Source organism: Fusarium keratoplasticum, chromosome 2, assembly GCF_025433545.1.
Source record: "Fusarium keratoplasticum isolate Fu6.1 chromosome 2, whole genome shotgun sequence".
In the NCBI taxonomy this organism is placed as follows: domain Eukaryota; kingdom Fungi; phylum Ascomycota; class Sordariomycetes; order Hypocreales; family Nectriaceae; genus Fusarium; species Fusarium keratoplasticum.
This window is the reverse complement of record NC_070530.1, coordinates 1,512,871-1,538,914: the sequence shown is the minus strand read 5'-3', so window position 1 is coordinate 1,538,914 and position 26,044 is coordinate 1,512,871. Positions and strand designations below refer to the sequence as shown.

At 54.3% G+C, this 26,044-nt stretch overlaps 5 protein-coding genes across 5 annotated transcripts; 3 read left to right on the top strand and 2 right to left on the bottom strand.

The window, feature by feature from the left end:
• Window positions 1–622: 622 nt before the first annotated feature.
• Window positions 623–1,493, bottom strand: NCS57_00241200 (54S ribosomal protein L4, mitochondrial; the record flags this gene model as incomplete). The annotated part of the gene is made up of 2 exons (XM_053052443.1): window positions 623–910; window positions 978–1,493. The coding sequence occupies 2 exons, from the start codon at window positions 1,491–1,493 to the stop codon at window positions 623–625; spliced, it is 804 nt and encodes a 267-aa protein (XP_052917689.1).
• Window positions 1,494–10,388: 8,895 nt separating this feature from the next.
• NCS57_00241100 (uncharacterized protein) lies at window positions 10,389–13,383 on the top strand (the record flags this gene model as incomplete). The annotated part of the gene is made up of 2 exons (XM_053052442.1): window positions 10,389–11,112; window positions 11,168–13,383. The coding sequence occupies 2 exons, from the start codon at window positions 10,389–10,391 to the stop codon at window positions 13,381–13,383; spliced, it is 2,940 nt and encodes a 979-aa protein (XP_052917688.1).
• Window positions 13,384–13,914: 531 nt separating this feature from the next.
• Window positions 13,915–14,210, bottom strand: NCS57_00241000 (uncharacterized protein; the record flags this gene model as incomplete). Its single annotated transcript, XM_053052441.1, has 2 exons — window positions 13,915–14,113; window positions 14,203–14,210. The coding sequence occupies 2 exons, from the start codon at window positions 14,208–14,210 to the stop codon at window positions 13,915–13,917; spliced, it is 207 nt and encodes a 68-aa protein (XP_052917687.1).
• A 515-nt stretch (window positions 14,211–14,725) lies between these two features.
• Window positions 14,726–16,012, top strand: NCS57_00240900 (uncharacterized protein; the record flags this gene model as incomplete). The annotated part of the gene is made up of 1 exon (XM_053052440.1): window positions 14,726–16,012. One exon carries the CDS (start codon window positions 14,726–14,728, stop codon window positions 16,010–16,012), a length of 1,287 nt encoding a protein of 428 aa, XP_052917686.1.
• A 5,055-nt stretch (window positions 16,013–21,067) lies between these two features.
• Window positions 21,068–25,341, top strand: NCS57_00240800 (Ysc84 domain-containing protein; the record flags this gene model as incomplete). Its single annotated transcript, XM_053052439.1, has 3 exons — window positions 21,068–21,316; window positions 22,197–23,064; window positions 23,120–25,341. The coding sequence occupies 3 exons, from the start codon at window positions 21,068–21,070 to the stop codon at window positions 25,339–25,341; spliced, it is 3,339 nt and encodes a 1,112-aa protein (XP_052917685.1).
• Between the last annotated feature and the right edge of the window lie 703 nt (window positions 25,342–26,044).

Genomic DNA, 26,044 nt, shown 5'->3' with positions numbered 1-26,044 from the left:
CGACGGTCCCCAGAAGACTCACCGTCATATGATTGGGCTGGCATGTGGGCTTCAATTGTACGATGCAGGGTCCCGCCGTCGCTGAGGCGTCGGTTGCTCGCCAAATGTGTAAATGAGATGCCATTTTCCTTCTCGTCTTCTCCTGAGAGGTGACGAGGACGTGGTCTCTTTGAGCTGTTGGCCCCAGTGCCACCGCTGCCTCAACAAGACCTGCGTGCCCCCTTTTCACCATCCCGGTAAACGGAATCCCGGTGACTTGAACTATAAATGCTTGCTCAATGCGGAATGCATATGCGAGCGTGTAGCTCATGCCCTGTTTTATCGGTTTGCATGACTGACCTGTTTAGCAACTTCATGCTATCCGTAGTTGGTCGACCACACTACTCATGATGAGCCATGACAACCATGACCCGGCCAAATCTTCATATCCGCGCTGCACAGTCGTATATCATACATTTATCATACACACACATGTCTTGTTTCGTCTACTGTATCTTACATGCCCTAGATGTACACGACGAATAAGTCAACCTAGCTCCAACCAGACATCATGGCCCTTTGTCCTTTCCCGTCCCAGACATGTCCCGACTATGCGTGGCATCATTTCATCGATAACGGATTTTTATCGTTCCAGCGGCTTCTCTGTCTTGCCCTGTTGTGCTTCCGCTGCAACGGCGTCCATTGGAAGGCTGTCCTTGGTCTCTTCGGCAGCCTTGACTTCCGCCTCCGTCTCTGGTTGTGTCCACTCTGTGGCTTCGGCCTCGTCCTCATACGCAGAGGGTGTGTAGACTTTGCCCTTGGCTCCTTTCAGGTTGATTTCGGGATCATTCGCAGCAACCTCAACGGCATCCTGCCAGGTATAGAATCGCTCCGTCAGCGCATGCTTGATGGCTCGTTGCGTCTTCATGACCTATGGTTCCCGAGTCAGCACTCCAATACTCCAGTTCAGGCATAGAATCGTTGGGATTTGTGTTTACCTCTTCATCTCGTGTATCAAGCTCTCGCTCGCCGAATCCCAGCTTGGATCGAAGAAGCTCCGCCCGTGATGTAGCAAGCATGTTCCTCTCCCGGCAACACACCCACCACAGGGCATGCAGATCCTCCCAAGACTTCTTTCGCAGCTCCTCGACCGTCCACGCTCGTCCGTGCTCCTCTGTCTCCTTGGGCGTCCACAGCAACTTGCCCGGCGCGGGGAAGAAGCCCCAGAGCCCATGGTCAGGGTCGACCTTAACCTCAGGCTTGAAGTCGCGGGGCTTGGGCAGGGGAACGTTGGACATGGAGAGAGGCTCGCGAGGGCCCGAACCGTACAGGCTACTCACGCCACGCTTCGGGTTGTTGTCCTTGGTCTTGCGCTTGCATTGTGGTGCGGTTGTTGAGAAGTGGGCGGTGGCTCGAGGTGCTGAGGAGGCCTTGCCGATCAATGATGTTCTGGAGGGGGTGCAGGCCTGGAGTATCCGGCCTGGGGAGGACCGCAGCGCAATTGGGCTTGCCATTGGCAGATATATGGCCTGTCGGAACGTTTGGACGAGGCTATTCAACCCACCTCAATAGCACGCAGCAAAATTTGGGGCACAGCTCGCTGTCTCTCGGTGTCGGCTGATTGTAAGGCCGGCGCCGCTCTTGAGGTCACGTGGAAGGTCAGCTCACCGAGGCTCACCGAGAGATGGATCTCATCAGTGGATTCCTCCTCGATGGAGGCGCACTTGCAGCACGGATAGCCTGGTACGGAGTACAGAGTACATGATCTCTTGGGGTGGGTGATGCGGGGGAACTACTCCAGATGCCCCATCTCATAGCCATCTTCTAGAAAAATAAGGGTGTTGCCAGTTCCTGGCTAGAAAGACCACCAGAGCCACAAACGGGATGCGGGCCCTATCCATTCATCGTCAGGAACGGATGAGCATGAAGCTGGGGGACTCCATCGACGTCTCCACGTTTCTGAACCCATCGTCGAGCGAACAGACGTTATCGTGGCCAGCCATCTGAGCAACGGCAGTTTCATACGAACAATTCAATGCATCAAACTGTGGCGAGATGGCGCTTACGACAACATGAGACGCGCGTCGGGTCATGGAAACCACCGACTTGATTCCAAACATAGGTACTGTACCTAGGCACCGAGAAGGGCAATTGCAAGTCTTCCGCCTCTCTCACCCTATACTGTACGAGGTCGGCACAGAAAGCAAAGCTCGTCGTCCTTGTGTGAGAGCTGGGCAGCAAATGCCTCGTTCACGATGTCACCTCCAGGGTAAATCCACACTGCACCGCACTTCACCCGACATGTGTGACGAGCAAGTGATAATCGCCCAAGGCCGCAGATGTCCGTGCCGCCTGTGTCGGCACCATTACACGTGTGCATGTGTTGATGTGTTCCTTCGACACGCACTCAGCGCATAGGATGCTCATCCATGCGTCACCAACCTCACCAGCCAGCGAGCCTTGGCCAGCAGCTACAGGCTCACAACCCTGTCACGGGCGGCTCGACGTGAATGCAACATGCAACCCCTCCCCTCGCGTCTGGCGCGTGGGGGTTTGCACAGCCTTCCTCGGCCATCTTTCCAACTCGCAATGCCCGATTCAGGGAATGATGATCATGCAAGCCATGCAAGTCAGAAGGGTTCGGGGGGTGACTGCAACCCAGGTGCTTGCAAGCGGAGCGCAACTTGGCGCCCAACAAGGGGGCATCTGCCGTAATTGTCCAGAGACATTTCTGGGTTTGTTTGGCATTGGCATTGGCAGCCAGTATCGGACAAATAATACTGTCAACCATTCTATCGCGGCATATCCCGCAGGGAAAAAAGCCGACACATCACAATCATGAGCTTCAACACACCAGGACTCAGTCGCCAACTGCATAGCTCGCCTCTGGTCGCCTCCCCAACGATAAACTACCTTTTCAACCGAGGCGAGGCGAATCTCCCTAAACCAGGTACCTGGGGGTTCTTCGAGACAAAACAAGTGGCAGTGAGCGCCCGAGTCCATAGCTCGAGTCAAGTGAAACGGGCGAGGGACAGGAAATACGGATATACATACACGGGACACGGGAAAAGGAGATTACGCCTCAAGAGGCGCCAAAAAGCAAGTCAGGAAAAAGTTGTTCGCTCACCGAAACTCCGAGGAATGGTGCGGGCGAAAGGAGCTTTTCGCAGCCTCTCAAATCACAAATCCGTCGTCATCCATCCATTCATTCACCAATCCTGCCTTTGACAGGTAGCCCGGGCCAAGTTCGAGAACCGTTCTGGCCTCAACTGCTAGCGTCAAACATATATCCTTTCAAGTGAAGTGTGCACCGGTGGTTAAACCTTGGGGCTCGTGAGACGTACTGGTATCGAGTACTTGACCTCGACAGCCAGTCAACGCACAGCAGATTCGCGGAGGGTTCGTGGCGCGCCCCTCCCACTTCCCGCGGTGAAGACGTACTGTACCGTGTCGTACGTACGTACAGACCTGGAGAAACCGCCAGGGTCAAACATGTGTCGCAGCTGTGGTGCGAGCATCGGCTGCCCATCGTCATCATCGTATCTTGCTTAATATCGATCACTGATAGCAGTTAACCCGCGCTGCAAGGTCATCTTACAGCCGGCTCAAGTTTCCCTCCCCAGCACTCCGTAGACCAAGTTTGGAAGTCTCAACCAGCATTTTGCTTTCCGAGTCGGCTCGCCAGCGACGCCACCAGTTGGTGTTGGTGGGGGGGCCTCGTGGTGAAACGGACACCGCGGCCAGCCAAGCACGACGCCTCTCCGGCAGAGTTCCGCACTAGACGACACCAGTGGTGATTAATGATGGGTGGGATGCTGGATGTTGGATGTGAAAGGCGTATTGTTGCAGGCTGGGCGTTCGTGACGTACATGACCGACTGGCGGCTGTGGGTGGTTGGGAAAAACCAAGCTGGCGCTGGTCAAATAAGCATTACCCTATTAGCTCCGATACCCTCGACGGATGCTCTTTTTGTCGCCGAAACGGGTCGGGGGTGGAGGGCTTCGAGGCCGTGCACCCTTCAAGATTCCGCACCTGTCGCTTCAGACGTGCAGCTCATCTCTCTGTACGGCGTAGTCAGAGTAGATTTCGGTGGCTCATCACTAGACCGGCCCGGCTGAACAAATGACGTGCGGACATTGATGTGCGATTGAGAGAGCGAGCGATTTAATTCTCTGGCCGTCACGATACAGTACAGTATCAGGGAATTCGAAACCCCGAGGCTAATGATTTATGACTCGTGCAGCCGTGCCTACGCTGCAAGCGGTCCGTTCATTTGCTGATTGCGCGGAAAATGTCGATACGCACAGCACGCGGGGGGTTGATGGAGGGAGGGATACAGGACGGAATCCTCCTCCGTTGTGTTGCCGACGCCCACGGCGAGCAGTTCATATATGGCGTGGAGATGAAGCCATCGCGACGTGCCCTTTCCCTACCTAATGTTGTGCGTTAGGACGATGTGGCCCTGACGGGGTCTTCAAGGAGCGGGAGGGACCCAGCAGGAGGAGCTTTGGTGCTTTGAGGCTCAACATGCCTCCGTCCGGCACCACCAACGGCAGTTTTCCTCCTCTCCACCAGGCCCGCTTCTCCAACGATTGCCGAACATGGCCCTCTTTTGGTGTGGTGCACTGGAGAAAACCATGATGGTGTGCATGGCTTACCGGACGAGAGCCACATCTCCGACGATATCGGGCGAGATCCTCCTGTCCGCGTCCAGTTTTCTTTGACCAGAATTTTCGCCCCTTACGTCGACGAAACTGTATCATTGTCTCGAATGTCAAACGGGCACCCTCCAGGAGCCCGAGCCGCCCTCACCTTCGTAAAATCCAGAGGCAGACCTCAATCCCTGTTGTCCATGTCAGCCACTGAATTCCATCGGATACCCCGATGGAGCAGTCCCGACTGTCGGAGCAGGGGTCTCCAAGAAGGGCGTGTCTCTTGCGCACTTATCAGCTGAGGTTGCGAGCATCATCCCTACGCGACCAGAATAAGTCGCAGTTAGCGACCAGACAACCGATGACATCTTGAACAGCTTGCCGGCGGCACCCGCGCCCGCCACCACCAGACCCTGGTGCCGGGCACACATGCCAGATTCGTACATGCCACAATTACTACGCCATTTGTCAGCGAATATCTTCCATGGCAATCAATCAATGTGCTGTGAGGAACTGCTGTAAGTGCAGGATCGCAATTTGCCTGGCCTGTTTATGACCTGTCTCCTGGGTAGCCACCAGCAAGCTTTTGCCTGTCAAACGTTGGCTAAAACAAACGTGAGCTTGGGTGGAGCGCGAGTACGGTAGGCAAAACGGCGGTGTTTCTCGAGTCGGTGAAGTCTCGGAAAAAAGAAAAAGAACGTCATAAGAAGTCATGGGGGAAGAAAATTTGATACCTCAGGCCACGCAATGGCCAGGGGTAACCGACCCCGGCCCGGTACTGACAATGGCGGTAAGGACACATGTTGAAGAGGCAAAACACCCAGGACGATTCTTGAGAAACGTGGTCGTGATTGATTTCAATGCCATGTTGGACGTCGTCGAGATTGATAAACGACAAGGTGTGTATCCGCACGATCGCGGCTCTGGCAGTTGTTCTGTCCCACGTTCTGGCCATGACAATGTCCCACAGCGTCCGCGCCCTGGTAAAAAGAGGGCCCAAGAGGCGCCGCCACTGAGGCAGGGGTGACTGCTGCTAGATTTGCTAGCTCTCTCAGTGGCAGGGGAACAAAAATCCCCCAAGTCTCAACCAGCTTGGTTCGTTGATTGTTGTTTCTCGGGAATGACGCCTGTCTCGGTGTTCCCGCCGCTATGCATGCACAGAGGGAGGTGGTTGACATTCCCCCAAAGTCCCTTTGTTTCGAGCTTGCCGGTCATCGTCCGATCGCGGAAAGCCCTCAGCGGGCAGTACTGGCGGGTAGATGCCCAACTCGGTTGCTGGACCAGGACATGGTGATATCGTGACAAGGTGATATATATTTTGTATCGTGCGTGGTCTGAGGGAAGCATGGTGGTTGCGACATGGGCGGGTTCTTAACAGGCCAGCGTGGGCGGCTCAGATCAACTCTTCTCCAACTATGGAGTACGCCTCCTCACGGGAAGGACTCCACCACAAGCTTCTGGAGTCAGAATCGAAGCCTTCCCTTCCCTCCCTCGTTCGTCCTCAAGCAGAATGCTATGGCGGGAAGGTGAGGGGTTCCAAGGGGTCTGGCTCCACTGAGATCTGCCTCGGTGGGAACAGCCGGGCGTGGTGTTTTCGGGAGCCATTGGACGGCCCCGTTGCAGTGCCTGGCGTTGACGACAAGGAGATCCGAGGACCCTTGGAGCAAAGTGCCTCGTGTCAATCAATTCGCGCGTGCCTGCGTTTCAGGGACGACAAACCAGGCGCACCGTCTGACCGACACTGAGGGTGATTTCTTTTCCGCGCGGACTGTCCGCCGCAGTGATCGGAGTCCCTCGCACGTCCTAACAGGATTCGGCGAATTTTGTTCTCTTCCTTTTTGCTTCTGTTGACCCACTCACTCTGCTACTCTTTCGCTCTAGGTTGGCAGGGGTCCGTTGAATCGTCAGTGCTGTTGGCGCTAACTTGTCGAGCTTTCTCTCTCGTACCGAGCCAATGTCTCGTCGTCCGTGGAATTTTTATGCCGAAAAGTATTCCCCCAGGGTGCTGTCCCCCGAACCAAGGGAACTTTTGGCCGAGTTCACCGATCAATAGGTTCGAATGAAAGGGTTCCAAGGATCACACCGCGGCCAGTGCCCTTGCCCCTTGTTAGCTTTTGAGCGAGACAGAGGACAGGGAACATGCTTGAGACTCGCTTGACTCGTGGATCCTGCACATCATCTTGGGATCCTGGCGTCTTCGAGTCACGAGCCGAGCGCCTGCCCGTATGCGCACATGGCTTCAGGGAACTAATAGTCTGTTTGGCAAGCCCAAAAGGTCACGATGCCAGAACAGTTTACGTACCAGCGTGGGCGGCGTACAGTGTAGTGCCAACAGAGGGACAGGCCAGACCTTGGTCGCGGCTGTTGCCAAGACATGCCGCCTGAGTTTGGCATGGGATCCCGTTATTAAGCCGCTCTTGAGGCCAACGACAAGCGCGCCGTACGTATCATGGCTAGGGATGGTGCCATGGCATGGTTGAGCAAAGCAAGTAGACCTCCCCAGGACGGGCGTTGAGATGCCCAGGAGCCACCAGGGCTTGAAAGTTTGCCGCTGTCGAACAAGGCAGTCGGGAACTCTAGCCTGCCATTGGTCCTCGACCGAAATGGTATTGATATCAAATTGTAGGTGGGTTGGCCAAACAACTTTGTGAATCTTGAATCACATTAACAACGCCAGTGTTAACAATACCATAAACAGGCCATGGGGACTCGCAAGAGATGCACGAGACAGCCCCGGACGATGTCTCGAAGCATCTGGTACGCATGAAACATCTGGTCAAGATCTGTCTCAGCGCAAAGGACATATCGACGGCTTGAAGGCGGTCGACAAAATCTGGCCACGATCCTCTAGTCCCGTAGCGTCGACACTAGTCGCTCAAGTTGCTCACAAGATCAGGCAAGAAAAAAAAAAAAAATCGAAATGAGAAGGGCTGCATGATCTGGTCGAGAGATCCCGGCGCGAACTCGGCGTCCGAGTCGTGTATGAGGTAATGCGGTGAGAGGACTCGGTTTGGTGTGAAGCATCGTGACCTTTGGGTGTGTAGCGAGGCCGGCTACGACGCCGGGAATCGGATGGGGCAGCGCGCACCGGAGACTAGGAGTACGAGGTATCGTGTACAACGGTCCAGGAAGCCCGGACAGCTTGACAGGTAGGGAGGCAAAGCGTACCTGTTACGAAATCACCCAACCTCCAACAATTCCCACGCGGAGGACACCCCCACCCCCCCTGGCCTGAGCACATTTGGCGCACCGTACCAATCGACCGTGCAAAGTCCGTTGTCCGAGAGGCCGTTTGTGAAGTGTCTCGACGCGTTGTGCATCATCCTGGTTTCTGTCTTTTCTTGTGCAGAACGATTCCCTGCCTAAGGGCCAGGATGGCGAGACGAGCCAGCATTGCGAGCATCGGTGCAAGTGCCGCCAGATCCCTGACTTGACACAGGCATTGGAGGGCCGCCTGACACTGGGTGATATTAGGAAAAATAGTGATGCGGTGATGCGGTGATGCTGACCACGACGTTGGAATAAGAGACGGTTGTTCAGGGCCTTGGGTTTGGTTGCCTTTGGCGGGCCTTTGTCATGAGGCCGAATCCCCAGACGTGCGTGCCCGCGCCTTTTGCCCAGGGTTCCTCCCTCCCTTGCCGGGCGGTGTCGGACGGCGAGACCGGTGCCGCTATCGCCGCCGCTGCTGTTGCTAACGATGCCGCCCAGCGCCTCAGTTGCCTCATGGCCTCAACGCTGGAGGCTGCTCTGGATCGGAGGTGCATTTCATCAGATCAGGATGGTGCCTGAGCGAGGGGCTTGCATGTCAGGTCGCCGCCTCACGCACACCTTGGCCGATGCGCCCAAATCGGTTTGGCGTGTTTGGCATTTCCGTCAAGTACCTTATACGCTGGATGCGCCTGTTGGTACAGTAGCGAGGACGGACGGGATGCAGAGTTTTTTTTAGGGAGGCGTCATGGCCGGCGGCAACCTGAATGAGGACATGCCCAGTGTTTGCCAGTGTCTGTATCTCTTGGAGGTGTAAAAGATTGCATCACCCCCATCCATCATCCCCTCGGCATCTGGAGAATTACAGTGCGTTGAGGCGTTGGTGATAAGGCGGTGCTGAAAGGGAAAGAAGCACCCTGATCGTTTCTGTGGATACGACGAGGGTACCTGGCTACTCGCTGGACGTGGCTGCAGCCAGTAGGTGACGAGCAAGTATTGAAAGATTCACCGCAAACCGCAGTGCCTTTCTCGGGCCCCAATTCTGGCGGCTTAGAGCGGCAATGGCACACACGCTAGCGGCCAACTGGGACAAGCCAGAAATTTCGCCGTAGACCCGATTAGAATGAGAAGAAAGACGAAGGGTGATTGCTAGTACATAGGCGAGAGCAGACGCGGGTGTGTAGAGAGTAAAAAACGAGAGAAAAAAAAAAGAGCAAGTGTCGGGACAAGAAGGGAAGGGGAGAGAATTGGATGCTGCAAACAGCTGGCGTCCAGTGTTGAAGCGTCGTCCTTGCTTGGCAGATGTCGCTGGTACCAGGTACTTCGGTGTTTACTCCGGCTCTGGCTGCACTGGTCGTTTTCTCCCGTTGTCGTCTCTCACTGGCCGACAGGGGTAACAGAAGAGAAGGCAAGGCAGGTGGGCAACTCGTCTCTCATTTTGGCGCGCGCTCTCACTGTCTGCCCTCTGTCTGGCAAGGCGAGGTTGGCAGGTACGGCGAGGTAGGAGGTACCTCAGGCTTCCTTCTCTCGGTTTGTTCCTCTCTCCCGTTCCCTCATCTTCCATCTTCCTCGACCTCCCCCGAATTTTTTTCTCGCTCACCTCACTCACTTTTTTCAACATCCCCTCACATCAATTCCAGCTCTTGCATCCCCCATCCCATTGAGCAACTCGCCCGACTTCACTGTCGCGATATCTCCGCAAGATTTGCGCGTCTGGCGCCTGGCCCCATCAGACACGTCCGCGACCCGCGACCTATTTTTTTTTTTCTCTGCTCCAGATCCCAGCCCCAGCTATCCTCGTTGTGGTTCCTCATCCTCGCCGTGGGCCCACTTCCCTTCCAGCATTATCCACTTCCCACTCTCTTCACTGCACCACCCAGGTGTGTGAATTGTGAGCGTGCAAGACCGACTACTACGTACTGTGCGTGCCAGCCAAGGCATTTCAACGGTTCCGCTGTTGTTGCGAAGTTCTCTCTTCTGCTGCCGCTTTCCACTGCCGCCTCGCGCCCTCCTGCGATTGCGTACTAAGCAGAAAAAAATTGCTACTTAGTGTCCGCTACCGCAACACTGTCTTTTTTACCTCACCCCCGCCCACTTCTTTTTTTTCTTCCTTCGCGCCTCTCGCACTCACGCCCTCCCTCCCACCCACGCAACATCCACCCACCGCAACCCACCTTTCCGACCTTGCTGCCCTGACAGCTTGCCCGCCTGAAGGAGAAAAAAAATAAAAAGGTTCGAGACCCAGTTCTCCACTCTGTGCACCCTCTCCAAAGCACCACCTTCAGAAGAGGGACCTGCCACGAGCCTCATCCTCCACCATCCGGGAACCTCGCCTGCGGAGCTCTACAAGGCTTCGTGCTTGATCTCTGTTTGCCATCGAAGCTTGCAAACTTCTGAGGATCCCTTCGACCCCTCTTCCTTCTTCTCCGCAATCCTCGACTTGGACTTGTCATCCACCGCCAAGGTCCATCCTACCCCGGGCAGTTTTTGCGTCGCGGTTTCTTCAACACCACGTCCCTTGTCACCAACTTCACCTCTCCTAAGGGTAGCATGGACGGTTCGCAGTACCCCTCCAATGGTATAAACACGACTTCTTCTGGTCAGACTTATCCTTCACCTACCGCAATCTCTCCCAACCAGCTGCAAACCGGCTCGCCTCTTCCTCAGACACTGCCGCCGCTGCAGCCCCCAACGTCGGCCATGCAAAACATCTACGGTAGCCACCCGCACACGCCGCGGACTCCAGGCACCCCAAACACGCCTGGATCTGCCTCCAACCTGCCTAGCTACCAGCAGCAGACATCGCAGCCCGGCGCCCGTGGCGGTCTTTACTCAATGCCCCCGAACCAATACCCGCCTCCCCAGGCCTATGGCACCTCGGCGGCCATGATGCCCCAGGCGACCACAACCGCGTCTCACCCACAGCCCATCGCGCCCGCGCCCGCTGGTGGCCGAGGGCCTCCGGTGTTGCGACCCATGCCTCCCGGCGGCATCATGTCCCAGCCTGGTGTCTCTTCGCCTTATGGCCCTAGCTCGCTCATGCAGCCTACATCGGTTCTTCAGGAAGGCGAGCAGCCTACTCACGTTGTCGGGTCACAGGGACGACGCGGTATCTTGCCAAGCGCTCCCGGTCGGCCTGCTGCCCCGGCCGCTGGCACTGGCGGCACCAAGAACACGGTCATTCCAGTGAAGGATGCTGATGGCAAATTCCCATGCCCTCACTGCACAAAGACCTATCTTCACGCCAAGCATTTGAAGCGCCATCTTCTGCGACGTGAGTCTGAAAGCACTATTGACACATACAGTGATTACTAACATGCACCTGGCAGACACCGGCGATCGCCCATACATGTGTGTCCTTTGCCGCGATACGTTTTCTCGAAGTGATATTCTGAAGCGCCACTTCCAAAAGTGCTCTATCCGCCGTGGAAACCCCACCGGAGCTAGCCACCTGTCCCACCCTCAAGCGCACGTCAAGAAGAACGCCCAGGCCCAGAAGGCTGCCGGTCTCGCTCACGAGGGCGACCTGAACCACCTCAACGGCTTGAGCAACCTGCCCGCTGACAACATGGTCCACCCCTTTGGCATGGTCCCTGTCAATGACGGCATGAACAACATGGCTCAGGACCAGAGCCAGCTGTCCCGATCCAGCTCGCTCGGCCGTCTTGACAATGGTAACAACGCTGACAGACGCCAAATGAACGGCCAGGTCATGGGTGCTTCTCAGCCCTACGCTACCGACCCCAACTTGAGCAACCAACAGATGCCCGGCTACAGCATGCCCCCGGCTCAGAACGGAATGCCCATGTATGGCGGTTCAAACAACCAACAATCTAGCCTTGATTGGTCTCAGATGTTCCAGGCTGGTGCGCATCAAACCTATATCAACAACTCTTTCAATCCTAATCTTGGACAGACGCAGATCGGAACCAAACCCGAACCTAATGCCGGGCCCGGAACGACAGGCGACAGTGCCAGTGCCACCGACCCCCTCTTGTCGAATTGGGGAATGCCATCCCATCTCCAGAATCCATACAACCAGCTCTCTGATCAGATCCTTAACTTCTTTTATCCTCCTAACCAGGCCATCGATCCCCAAAGCGCGGGAATGAACCTCTACTTTTCACCCGACAACGTCAAAGACTTCTTGGACAAGTACACCCATTTCCACATCCATATGCCTTTTCTCCACGTCACAACATTCAAGGTCATGGAGGCATACACTGGCTTACTCGCAGGCATGTGTTGCATTGGCGCTTGCTACTCAGACCGTGTCACGTCGTCCAACGTTCGCGAAATGATGGACTTTCTCGTTGTCGCGCTTCAGCGTGACTGCAAGATGATGTCCAATGCTGAACTGCAGACAGGCGAACTGAGATTTGCATCTCGGACTGACATCGAAGAGCTGCAGGCTGTCCTGTTAACATGTATCCTTCTGCTCTGGAACGGATCGCCTCAACAACGGGAGCGGGCTCGACACATTTATCCTGTGCTCGCGTCTCACGCCCGGAAGCTGAATCTTTTCCAGCCACCCAATGACACCGCCTTGATGTCCCCTCTGCATCGAATCGACTTCAACCCAGCTGAATTCGACCCGAGGCAGTTCGCCTGGGAGGCTTGGATTGACCAAGAACGACGCAACCGCCTGATGTTTGGTGTTTTCCTTCTGGATGTGGCAATGGGTCTCTACTTCAACTCGAATCCACTCTTCGATGTGTTTGAGATCCATTTGCCTCTGCCTTGCGATGACGCCGCTTGGGATGCTGACAAGGCTGAGGTGTGTGCTGCGGCACTTGGTCTCAAGGGTGCTGATGCTGTGCGGGAGACGAACCCTTCTGGTACCCAACGAGCGAAGCAACCAGAGATGGACTGGGTCCTCAAGGCTCTCCTTCATCCATCGTATCAGATCCAACCAGGAAGCACCAATCTCTATGGCAAGTTCGTTTTGATCCACGGCATTTTGGCTTTGATTCGACGAGCCCAGGTGGACGGTAGTGCTGCACAGCTCTCCAAATTTGGAACCCCCCCTCCAAGTGACTGGATGACCCCGACCGGTACCAACAGCGGACGGGCAACTCCTGTGGATGGGGCGGCTGCCAACACGGACCCACAGAGCCTGCAAGCACTCACCATCGCCCTGGGCAAGTTCAAGCAAAACTGGGACACCGACATGGCCAATCAGTTTCCACCAACCTTGCCGGGATCAAGCAACCCTCGACGACACGGCTTCTCGCGGGACGGTGTGCATTTCTATTGGCTAGCCAACTACATGCTCAAGCACACACAGACCTCTGAGTTGCGACTGTCCCCTGACGCTCGTTTCGTGCAGGTCATTCAGCTGTTGAAGTCGGTTAAATCATGGGTGATGTCTGATGGTGCGTCAAGAGGAGAAGAATTGGGATCAGTCGGAGAGATTGATGATCAGTATGGAGCGATGGATCTTACACTTGAGATGGCAAAACTATTCAAGCCTCTTCCACAGGTGGTGGAAGACGCTGGCACTGCGTCTGTCAAGACGGAACTCGACACAGGAACGGCAGTATGACTTTCTTACCTATTCACACCAAAAAAAGCACTCGGAGGGGTAGGGGTTGCATCAGGAGGCGTTGCATTCTGATTTTTTTTCTTGTTTTCTTTGTATCTGGGTCACTGGGTTCGACCGAAGTGATGGCCCTCTTCGGATCGGCTGGATTGGTCTCATACGCATCCAAGGTCGGCACCGGCATTTTTGTGCAATGCATTTGTTGAGAATTAGACGGGGAGAGGAGTTGCTGCATTATTAGACTTTGATCCAGATAGAGAGGGAGGTCTAGCCGGTTAAACGGTCTTCCGGCAGACCATCATGACTTCATGGCTTGGGCTGGTTAATGATGTTTGCCAAATCTTTGTGTGTCTCAGCTTCGCTTGTGAATCGTGATGGGTGAAGTGACTTGTGTAGACTGGTGCGAAATGGCATGTTGTATTGCCGAATTACTGGAACAGTATTTTCATTGATGTGGGCTCATTGACCAGCTAGGTATTGGAAAATGGATAGGTATTCATTGCAAAAGTAGGCTCCATGGCTATTGATCAACATTTAGTTTTCTGACTTCTCATCCTTCTCGACTGTGATGATCTTCGGCGTGTATTTGTCCAGCTTAGCCTTGTCCTCCTCAGTTGGGGTAAGGCCGAGTGTCTCCTCGACTGTGTCGGCCAACATTAGGCCTCCGGCTCCCCAGGCGAGGATAGCCACACCGACACCGAGACGGGTCTTTGGAGAAAGGTTCTTGTAGGCCCTGAGTTTATGCGTGTGAGCTTCCATGGTTTCCGGTTGCATCGGCGGAGTGAGAATGATTGAAGCAAGGATGAGTGAGGAAAGACGTACCTGAACATGGCGATGGCGTGAGATGAACAGAAAGAAGGGCAGGGCGGACTGAATTGATAGGAGACGCTGGCTGCTGCCTGATATTGAACAGCTGGCTCACTCAAGGCTAAAACTCAAGGGCGCGAGACTGCACACGTCAAAGGTATTGAAGTTTGACTGAGTTTGACTGAAGATGGGGAAAAATGAAGCCGCGGCGGATTGAGTTGAGGGCACGGTGGGCGTGTGCATAGCGAGTGAACCTCAAGCTCAAAGGCTCTTTCCCCTGGAACGTTGGGATGAAGGCAGGTGAAGCATAGGAGGAAGGCGCAGCGGATGCAAAGCGGATGCAGATTAACTCAAATCATGAATGCCTCCCCTATTCCCCAACAAATGCTTGTTCTATTCATTCTATTTAAGCACCATCAGAGCCGCTTGAAATCGATCCGGCCTTGTTATTCTTCACTTACATTGAACACTTACATCAAACACTCACATCAAACAAGACTCGTCCATTTCTGAAGCAAAGCTGCTGCTCAAGACAACAATGTCCGAACCATGCATCTCGCACCGGCCATTGAGGTCTCGCTTCCATGGCATTCCGCGCAAGCTCACCCACTGCGCAGCGGACCATCTTTCACGAGACAACTCTGACTACCAACATCGACTAGACAGGGGAATTGAAGAATACACACACCATGGGCTCGCCGAATCCCACTTCGATGGCGTGGTATGGAGGGACGACGGGCTACGCCTTCACGAGCTGTCCAAGATACCCAGCTCTGCGTCACATATTCGCTCTGTCAAGTTTAACTTGACCCGCGTGGATCGGGACATGTTCCAGACAGCTCTCGCTGAGATCAAGGATCCCCAGAAACGGGCAGAGGCAAATTTGCTTTACCGTTTAAGTCAGGGCGAAGCCACAGAGCCCGTTGCCTTCCCAAGGAAGTTGGTTGCTGCCGCCTTGAGGGACCTACCCAACCTCGAATCCGTCACCTTCACCTGGGTTGAGTGTCCATGGAAGAAACACATGGCGGCTGACGGTCCCTCTTTCGAGGAGGAATCACTGGCCAGAGCTGGCAAGGAGGTGTTCAAGACGCAGCAGGCCATTATCGAGGCGCTACGAGAGCGCAACCTTCCTCTCAAGAGCCTAACCCTGGAACCCTTCATGCCTCAATGCGTGCTTGCCCTCTCATCCTTTGATCCAACTGTCTCGACTGTTTTTGGGTCTATTACCAGGCTGACGCTCAAACTGGACTATGGTGTTTCCGGATTCAAGCCCAACTATCTCAGCTATTTCATATCCCTGATGCCCAACATCCATCATCTGAGCATCCACGCTTGGTCGGTCAAGGATGAAGCATCCGGCATTGACTTTTGCACAAAGACGAAACTGCGACATCTGGAGAGTATCGACTTGTCCTGCCTCAAGATCAAATATGGCACGCTTGCCAAGTTCTTCTCGGATCATGGATCAACGATCACACGGGTCAACCTGGACAATCTGTTTTTGTGGTGCGAACCGGCCGGCAAGTGGAATCTCGGCTGGGATGATATGTTGCTGGACATGAGAGACAGTTTGATAGCCCTGCAGAGGATCAGCCTCAGCGGGACCTTTACAAATGATGCTGGTCAAAATCAGGTGTTCCTCAGACGGAACGGCTCTGGCGTACGTGCCCGTGGGCTGCGTCACTTCTCTTCGAGGGATGAGTTCGCACCTCTTGAGAGCTGTATGCTGGCGAATCTGGAGAGTGTCGCGTGTCCCCGACAACACCACCGAAATGCGAAAAAGCGAACCCGGGAATTGCTTACGCCATCCCCCGACAGCTATTAAGCTGGGGTAATATGAAGAAGGGATGGTTTTGTGTCATTCTTTGTTAGGAAAGCGAGGATACTCCGAGGGTGGACATTCAATGAGATTGAGAAGCAATGTGATTATATCACTGGGCAGCGAAAACACGGGACAGCATCATCATGAAGGCAATGACAATGTCATGCTGTCAGTTGAAATGGAAACGACAGAACAGTATTACCATGGAAGCAAGAACAGGAGTGTGTGTTTACCGAGAAAGTAGAGATAATGGAGTATCATCGTTCGTTAGTTTGAGGAAGAGCAACATGAGTGAATGAAGGGGTGAGCGATGCTATGAACGTGTTATATGCTGATTTATCCCCCTCCTGGACAGAAGCACCTATGAATTAAAACAAGAGAGAAGAGGGGAGGATGATCGCCAAACAGCATAGTTGTTCGCGGGCGTCTCGCTAGGCTATTCTCCTCCTTCTTGACTACCCACACGTTCCCCTTGGCTACATTATCCCATTCCGAACAGATGCTAAAGAACAGAAAATATGGCCAAGTAATTGAAGTCGTCTAACTAATGGCCTAATGGCCCCCAGAAATTTGGCTTCCAAGGTTTGTGGCAAGGAGAGACATCGTTGTGTCTGTGGGTTCTCTGGCTTGGCTCTTGGGGCCCATCAATGGACTAGGAACGAGGCATAGAGGCTTTGAGAGGATCCCAAGGAGGTACCTTTTATGACTAGTGATCAAATGCACTAATAATGTGCGAGATGACAAGACCTTGTGTACTTTGCCAGTTCGTCATGTTCCTGTGTATCCAGGGGGAGCTTCAGCAAGTGGTGTTACAGGAGGAAAGAGAAAGCGCTTACAATGGGATTGTTTCTCGAACATTGGGGAGCAACTAGTCAGGTAAGATAAGAAAGTCGACTGCTAGCAAGGCCGAAATGTCGTAGTTCCAATGTTGATCGCTGAACTTGGCGAGCCCTATACTAGAAGTTAGGTGTTTCAGAGGAGTCAGAGACACTTCAAGATCAACACCAAGCATTTGTTATTAGGCGATCTCGGGTGGATACAAACACCGATTCCCCATGCCTGGCCTTTGAGATTGGGAAACGCATCACATGGCAGCTTTGGGATCTCTGCTTTCTAACCTGGGTAGCTGGGGGAGAGCATGTGAGGTTGGGAGACACATGATGCTCAACAATGGGTGCCTAAGCAACTCTAATGGACATACCAATAGCTTCAAAGTATATTCACAAGATTTGGAGTCATACACCGGAATCAACAAGTCCTTTACTTGGACATGTTCGAGGAGCGAAGGTGGCTCATCTCATCATGTGCATGTTATTGACTTTGTGTCAACATGGGAACATATCAAACCGGGTTAATTTTCATCTTGCTGCGTCTAACTTTTGTGTAATGGTACAAGGTCCCTTGTGAGGGGTGCATACTTCTTCACGGAGGCAATTAACTCTCGTGATGTCTTAGTATCTACGTGTGAACAGACGTCACGTGTCCTTGGGTCTTTGATATCGGAACTGGCCGGTCTACGAGAGGAACTGGGGAGAGGAAGGATTCAAGACACCGTTGGAGAATCACTCCATAATCCACGGGGGATGGACACCTGAGCCGAAGTGAGACTGTCGACGAAGATGTGATCACGATGTCCCAGAGATCGAGCACGGAAAGACACCATCCCAGGCCAAATAGCCCGCAGATGTGACTCTAGGGAATAGCGTCAACTGTAGGCTGGTACGCCGCCAGCCATGGGCAAGAAAAGGCGCATGTCTGGATATGGAGGCACACGGAGCTGAGGGGGGAGCATACCGCGGAAAGGGGCGATGGAGTTGAGTGAGACATCAAGTGGCAAAAAAGGATAGAACAGAGACATCCATGGCAGAATGAGGCCCGGGTCTCTCATCTCAGCGGGCAAAGTGAAGGAGGAAAGGAAGGGAGTCAGGTTTGCTTCTGCCCGCCCGCCCAATATCACAAGCGGCTTGCTGGCGCGGACGTGACAACTTTTGAGCCGTTGGACGATCGAGATGCAATACAGACATCGGGATGAATGGATGCAATGTGATGTGAGTTGTTTGAAAAAGCCTCGAGTGCCTGCAGCGGACTGCCGTAAAGTGCCGTGCGTGCAGGACATCAATCACGGTGGAGAATGGAACCGGCATTGGGATGACTGAAGTCCCGTTGGAAGAAGGAGGAGCTGGTCTGGCCCAAGACACGTTATGCCGGGGCTCTGCAGCCCTTGTTTCGAAGGCATTCCTCATCAAGGCGTGTGCTGGAATGATGGCGGTAGTGAATGTCAAGGGAAGACGGCAGGGGAGGGCATCGTGATGAGGCGGGTTACACGTGGCTAGCACAACTGCCGCATGAAAGAATGGATGGGTACGTATCATGATTGACAGCTCAGAACTCAAGGATGGACCGGGAAGGAGACGACAGGCGACGAAACAGGAGGCGGTCGGTCGGTCCGTGGGTGACCCTATTCACGACCTACATGAATGTTTTCATGGTTGAGGGGGCGATGGGAGGAAGGGTCGCACAACAAGGCTTTGGCTGCAGGAGACGAGACTAATGACGGTGTCAATAAACCGTTATGCAGGAGAAGTGAGCACGAAATGAGCCCCGGATGCGCATGTATTGTGTATCCATCCAATCCATCCATGCATTGACCGGGATAGGGCCCCCTGCAGCAACGGGATAGGATGGATATCCTGGATGACTTCATCTGATCTCTGAATCTCTCCCTAGTGCTCCGTATGGATGCTCCGTATTTTACTCCCTAGTAGCTGGAGGCGAGGCTTTGTTTACCGCAGGTGGAAGCGGACAACCAGAAGATACGTAGTCAACTATAGCCCTGCCCTGTCCCCCTAGGCCTGACCTGACCACGGTTTCTTTTTCCTGGACCCGCGGATCTGGGAATGGATGGGGGTTGCGCTCTTTGCTTTGCCAGGACCGCTCTACGGCACTGCCACAACGAGGAACCCCTGCCCCGTTGCTGATGCTGATGCTGATAAACACGGGATATTTTTACATGTGAGATGAGATCCGCTTCTTGATAATTAATCGACGCGTGGTCAATTTCAAAAACCCGAGATTTCAATGTACGCGTATTATTCTTTTCTTGTGGTTTAACGTCTTGGCGTACATACATAGGGCCGGCCGGCGGTACAACCCGACAAAGAAAGACATGGAACCCCCCCCTTTGAGGTTTCGATTGGAATGAAAGCGGAATGAGCTTCTGTCAGCAAGTAGAATACCATTCAAGGGGCAATTGGGACGGTGCCGTTCACGTTTGAGGCGAGGGAGGGCGCATATGCAGCAAATAGCCTCCCCTCCCAATGCTACAGCTACATGCACATGCAGCAAATACCACTGTCAAGGTTTTCTCAACTCTTGACTGTGACTGACAGCCACGGGTTGACACGAGTGACATTCGTGCCGTCTGCTACTCAGCTACTGTTACTGTTACTATGCATCTTGTTAGTTCCCCTAGTTGCTGACCCGCTTTTGCCATGCGTCAACGGACGAGGCGCCAACCTTGACTCGACTCAACTCGAGCATCTGTCATGAAACCAGACTAGACACACACACGCTCCAACGGGGAAGAGAAGCTTCCAGCCGTCTTCCTTTTTCTTACTCTCTTGGCTTGTACTGTACATCCAGACCGATTGTGCTAAGAGATCCCGTCTGCATGGTTTGAGTTTGGTCCGTCAACGTAGACGCTGCTTATTAGTCGACGAGACTGTTGCGAATCCAACGACTGCATTCCTCGAGTCAGGCGTAGCAGCCATAGAAGGATCAACGGGGCGCGGGAACACCCACGGCACAGAGTCTTTTCCCCTCATCCTCTATTGCTCACTCGTCGAGATTCCGTCTACATCAGAGAAATGTTGTCCACCGCACGCGGTTCCTTTTGATATGTGACTTGACCTGGCTAGCAGGGTCTCAGACGGGGAGACGGCCAATTTGGTTCCACGCAACAGAATGCAATGCCAGACACTGCTGGAATGCAGTTGCAGGACCACATGGAGCAGTTAATAGGTCCCCTCCCATCTATCAGTATCAGTCTCGTCGACCTAATATCGCAGCATTGGTCGCGCCGTGGGGCAGGGGTCGCTGTGGCTGGCTGCAAGAGACAAGACGAGGCAAGCAAAGGTCGGGGAGGCGACAAAGCAGACACTCAACGAGCCATGGCATTTTGCATGTTCCAGTGTCCCAAGTCGCATCCTGCCGGCTGGGAAGCTATTTCGAGAGTGAGCAATAGTAAAAAAAAAGGGGGGGCGTGTTGAGAGGACGGAATGCGAACCAGACCCTTCGTCCTTCTTTTCTGTTCACTCTCTCCCTGCTCTTCAATGGCTGGTCCTTCGTCGTCCTTCTTCACACGTTGTCTTTTTTTCGATCCTGCTGCTTTCCCTTTGCGATCTCGGTCGATTCTGCTCTGTACGGCAGATCTTTTCTTTGTTGCTTTCTCGTGGGACAATCAATCGCGATCGGGCCTATCTCAAGGATAGATAGGTTGTCCGAAGGGAATGACCAAGGCAAAACGGGCACACGGTGGGTAATGGTATTAGCCGTTGGGAGCACAACCGACGTTGCTCAAACCAGGTATGTATGTACGGGAGCCGTTTGCGTTCTTCTTTGCTCCTCTTCCCTTGCTCGTCGTCTCCTCTCTGATTCCCATTGCCCTTCCTGTCTCCCCGTTACATCCTCCATCCTCCATCCAGCCTCCAGATGTAATGCCCATCCCGTCTCGCCTCGCGGCCAAACAAAGATCTACCACTCGGAGCGGGCTCGTCGAGGACCCGGCGTTGGCTCGGCACGCATCGTCACACACACGGACGCACACCTTGCACGCATGGCGCAGGGCCACCCGCACCACCTCGACCGAGCCCGCCATCACGACTGGTCAAAGGCCATGTGCTTTCCCTAGCTAGCGGGACCCGGGCTAACCAAACCGCAGTGGGAACGCCCGGCTTGGTCATCCTTGCCCGGGAGCGCATCAGCTCGAGCTCGCGCTAACGCGGCCGGGGAGGAGGAATCTCGAATCGAAGCGGGCAAGCCGCGAGCAGGCTGGGGACCATGACGGCCACGACGACAACGAGGAGAAAGAAGTTGAGTATTAGTAGTATCGGAGGGAGAGGCAGCGCTGCCAGTGGCAGTGGGAGCAGCATCAGCATCAGCAGCAGCAGCAGCAGCAGCAGCATCAAGAACGGAGACAAGGACACCATGAAGAGTGGAAAAGGCAGTGGAGGAGGTTGGAGTTTTGGGCGCTGGGGGGCGTCAGCGAAGAATACAACAAGCAGCAGCAGCAACGGCAGCAGCAACACGGTGAGAAGATCTTTTTGTCTCTATTTCCCATCTCTCCCTCTCAATACCTTCTCCCATGGGTCAATCATTACAAACATCATGTCTTGAAGCTTAAGCGAGTTTGATAAACACTCTCCCTCCCCATCTCCTTGACCAGCTGAGCTTCATCTCTTGTCAAGGTACAGATACTATCCCTTCAGCCCACTCTGCTGCATCTCGCCCACTTTTCACTCACTCCTCCCATTTTACCTTTGGAAACCCACACGCACCACGCCCCAAAAACTGAAGGGCCCCGTCAAAGCGGTACCCTTCAACGCCCTGGCTGAGGCTGGGTGGTCCTTGTACTTTGCTTTGCTTTTGTACTGTACCTGGACGATCCCCGACTTTCCCAAGGTTGGACTCAAGTGCGTGCGTGCGCGCGGTGCCGTCATCAGACCAGACCAGACCGGGCAAAGCAGCAGCAGCAACAGCACCCCCAGAGGATGACGAGAGCTCTAGAGGAAAGAAAAGGGCAGAGAAGGGAAAGGACAGCTAAAAAAGTCAATTTCACCTCCTGCCTCTTTTTTCTCTCACCCACTATTCCCGTCAAAATCCACCTCTTCACGCCTGTCTTCACTTGACTCAACTCAGTTCAACAACCTCCAGATTTTTTATTATTCTAGCTTTTGATCAAGTCTCATCTTGAACTGGGGGAGGCTTGTCCACAGCGGATCATCCAGTCTCAGATTCCCCTCCCCTCTCCTCTTCCCCTTTTAATCCATTTCTTCCTCCAACTACCTACGGATCACTTGCCCCTGCTCGCTCTCATCCTTGCTCTTTTCCCAGGGCCGCTCTAGAGGGCGCCCCAATGGCTCAACGGCCCACGTCACCCACCCGCGCTGACAGGTTATACTACGACTAGCATCATCTCCTCCCGTCCCAGTCCCAGTCCCAGGCCTCGGCGTCGACCCAGGGACCCCCCTCGACCCAGACCCAGTCGCAGTCCCAGACCCAGTCTGTGTCCGTGTCTGTCCAGGTTGGTTCAGCAGCTGCTGCCACTTCCAAGGCCACTACTGTCAGCGCCGCCCATGCCCACTACCACCCTCACGCATTTCGCTCCCACCAACACCACCAACAACACGCCAGCAGCCAGGCGCCGCCGCACCCTTCAGCTTACAACTCGGCCCTGAATAAGCCTGCTGTCTCCTTCGCTTCCCTCTCCGACTCCAATTCTGTCTGCTCAGTCTCCTCCACCTCGACGACAGCATCTACACCAACTCACGGCTCGCCCACCACCACCACACCTGTCTCGTCACCTGCTTCCTCGACTTCTTCCCCGACTCCGAGATCGACCTCGACATTTGCTACCACTGTATCCTCATCCTCCAAGCCAGCCTCCAAAAAGACCGTCCACTTCCGCACCACCTCCAGCAGCAACACAACCGGCACCGGCAGCAATACCAGTAGCGCACCCCCGATCCCCATCCTCTCTGTCGTGCCTCCGCCTGGCCAAGACGGCGGCGACGGAGAGGCAAGACGGCCCGCCATGCAGCGAGTTTCCTCCTTCCTCCCGTCCTGGGATAAGAGGTCCTCGGGTTCTCGCCAGGGCCTCTTTGGCTGGTCCTCGAACCGCTCCAGCACCTCCATATCCGTCGCAAACGCCAATTCATTAACCAGGATAAACACGGCTGCCGCTAATGCAAATGGCCGAGTCCACCGGGAAGCCTTCTGGCCTGCGACCCTTGACTGCGAATGCGAGAAGGCTGCTCGCATCCTCAAGTCGTTCTGTAGTATGCCAGCCTCACCCGCCGTTCGTCCTCGTCTCTGCTAACATGCGTCTGCTAGCTGATGGATATCTTGTGCCTCTTGAGGAAGAAGAGGACGAATCCCGGTCGACAACTAGCGAACCACTCTCCCCAAAGCGAGTCACCAAGAAAATTCCTCGGCGCATTATCCAGAATGCCGCCGGAATCGCAATCTTTACCTGTATGCGAAGTGGCCTGTGGATGACGGGCTCCGGCGGCTCCGGCATTCTCATTGCCCGCAAATCGGACGGTACCTGGTCGCCGCCCTCTGGAATCATGCTACATACGCCCACTCTAAGCTTCATTATTGGCGTCGATGTTTACGACTGTGTCCTCGTTGTCAACAATCTCGCCGCTCTCGAGTCCATCACGAAACCCCGTGTCACGCTAGGTGAAGATGTCGGTCTCACCAGCGGTCCTCTGGTGTCTCTCGACTCAGACGAGTCGCACATTAGGTGGAAGGACCTGGGCAACACCGTTTTGACATACATGAAGTCGCGCGGTCAAACCCAAGCTGTGAACTTGAATGGCTGCATCTTGGCCGAGAGGGGCAACGAGAACGAGCGTTTCTATGCCAGCACTCTAACACAAATGGACATTCTCGCCGGCAACGTCGCGCGGAACGTGGATGAGACTAGGCCACTCTTTGAAATCATCAAGATGGCCGAGGGCCGCACAGACTACGACGCTGCTATCACGAGTAAGATCGCCATTGAGTGCGCCCCAGGAGACGCCGTCATTGCAAGCCCCAAGTCTTCGACACCAGCCTCTCCTCGTACTCCATTTGGAATCCCCAGCGCCGATGATCCCGATCCCTTTGGCGTTTTGGCCCTCGAAATGGCTGGTCTGGAAATCAGAGAGGCCGGATCGCGGTTACGACCTACTAGCAGCCAGTTTGACTTCAACCCCGTCCCCACTAGCCCGGCCTACTCTAAGTTTAACAGACAGAGCGTCGACACATTTGTCACGAGGAGTAACCGTGGCAGCTACATGTCGTCACGCACCGTCAAGAGTCAGATGACGGATGCAGGAACCCAGACGGACGTTGGGAAGGACACACCCGAGACAACGCCAAGCCCAGGCCAAAGTGAAGACGGCCATGACAGGGCTTCTCGAGCACAAATCCCCGATGTGACAGAGGAAGAGGAGGAGATTGATTACACAAAGGTCGACTTGACGCCCATAAGACATCTCAGCGGAAATCACACTCCTGCCAGTGCAACCAGCCACAGTAGTACGACCGCCGTGGAGCACGACACTCTCAAGGTTGAGCCGAGAGACGACACGGACAAGGCATCGAGCAAGTATGATAGTGACAGGGATGACAGGAGCAGCCGCAATGCAGATGACGAGAACGACTCGGAAAGTGACGCCGAGGAGGAGGAAGATGACGAAGAGGAGCCCGTGGTATTCGAAGTGGCAGCCGTGCAGCCGGCAAGGACCCAGGCTGTGGCATCCCGAGTGATCCACGCCAAGGGCAACATGGTGACAATCCCCAAGAGGATTCCTCCTCCACTGCCCATGAGGAGCCCTGCCAGGACATCTCGATCCAGTAAGAGCGAGATCGGCGATGTCACGAACCTCCGAAGCCCTCTGCGACATGCTTTCAACGAACAGGACCTGAAGTCGGATGATGAGCAGCCAGCAAAGGCGCAGCCTTCACCCTTCCTGAAGCCTATGGAGCTCAAGGTCGAGAAGGTCAGATATGATGAGAAGAAGGCCGAGGAATCCAAGCCCGAAACCCCCAAGATCCAGGAGCACTTGACAGACGATGGATCTTCGGATTCAGAGACGGAATTCTTCCCGGCCGAGGAGGATAAGGCGGTGGACAATAAGATTGAAATCACCAAGACTGAGGAGGCCAAGGCTGAAGTATCCAAGACGGTGGACGCCAAGGCCGCTACTGAAGCTGAAGCCAAGCCCACTCAAACCGAAACCGAAGTCAAGACTGAGTCGAGGAGCATTGGAACATCCCCTACCACCCCCCAGATCGAGCATTCCGACAGCTCGAATACGGTTGCCAAGAAGCACACTTCCTCCGTCTACACGGGCGCAACCGAGGATCGGTGGAGCTTCGATGGGTCATCGCTCACGACTCCCACCTCGGACCGGCCGTACTCAGTTGTTGACGACATTACTGAAGATGAGACGCCCCGAAAGCCAACCAGAGAGGTTGAGCGTATCGAAGTGAACGAGAAGCATGAAGAACTGACCAAGATGGGGTCGAAAGAAGCAACCCCAAACACCATCACGGTTGCATAATTGAAAAAGACGAGACGACAATTTTACACGGGTAGATGGCATATGGCGCACGTCGTGAACTATTCATGGTAAAAGAACAACTTGACAGAACTCTGCGGGTTTTTGCGAGAGGCTTTTGAGAGACTTTTGCGCATTCTTCTTGTCAATACTTTTTTTGGTGGAAGTGTACGTTATGATGGGATCCTTGGGCGGGCTATTCATTCCCCCAGATGGCGTTTGGGAGGACGGAGGGTGATTGTCATTGATTTCACAGCAAAGCAGCATCCTCGGGCAGCGCAGAGCTGATACCGGTCCGAGGTGCAGGTGATGGGAGGAATGGGTATTATTCATGTACTGGGATGTGTCATGGGATGAAAGAAGGCAAAAGCCAAACATATGGATGAGGGATGCTTGAGCGAATGATCTGTCTGTTCAGGGGAGAGTTGTTGCGGTTGTTGCTTTCATGCCTGGGTGTCTAGTGGAGGAGGGCAGACTACGCTGGAGTACTATTAATGCCGTTGAATACAATATGGACCAGGAGAGAAATTGCCACTGGTTCATGAACGACTTCGCTCGACTAAACAATGAGTGAATATTTGGGGTTCCTCATAGGTGATTAATGTGGTGGTGAGCAGTGCCGGGCAGCTGGCAGCCAGTTCTGTTCGGTTTCCCCTTCGTTTGTGCCCATCATTCACTGATTTCTTTGATTTTGAAAAATATTTCC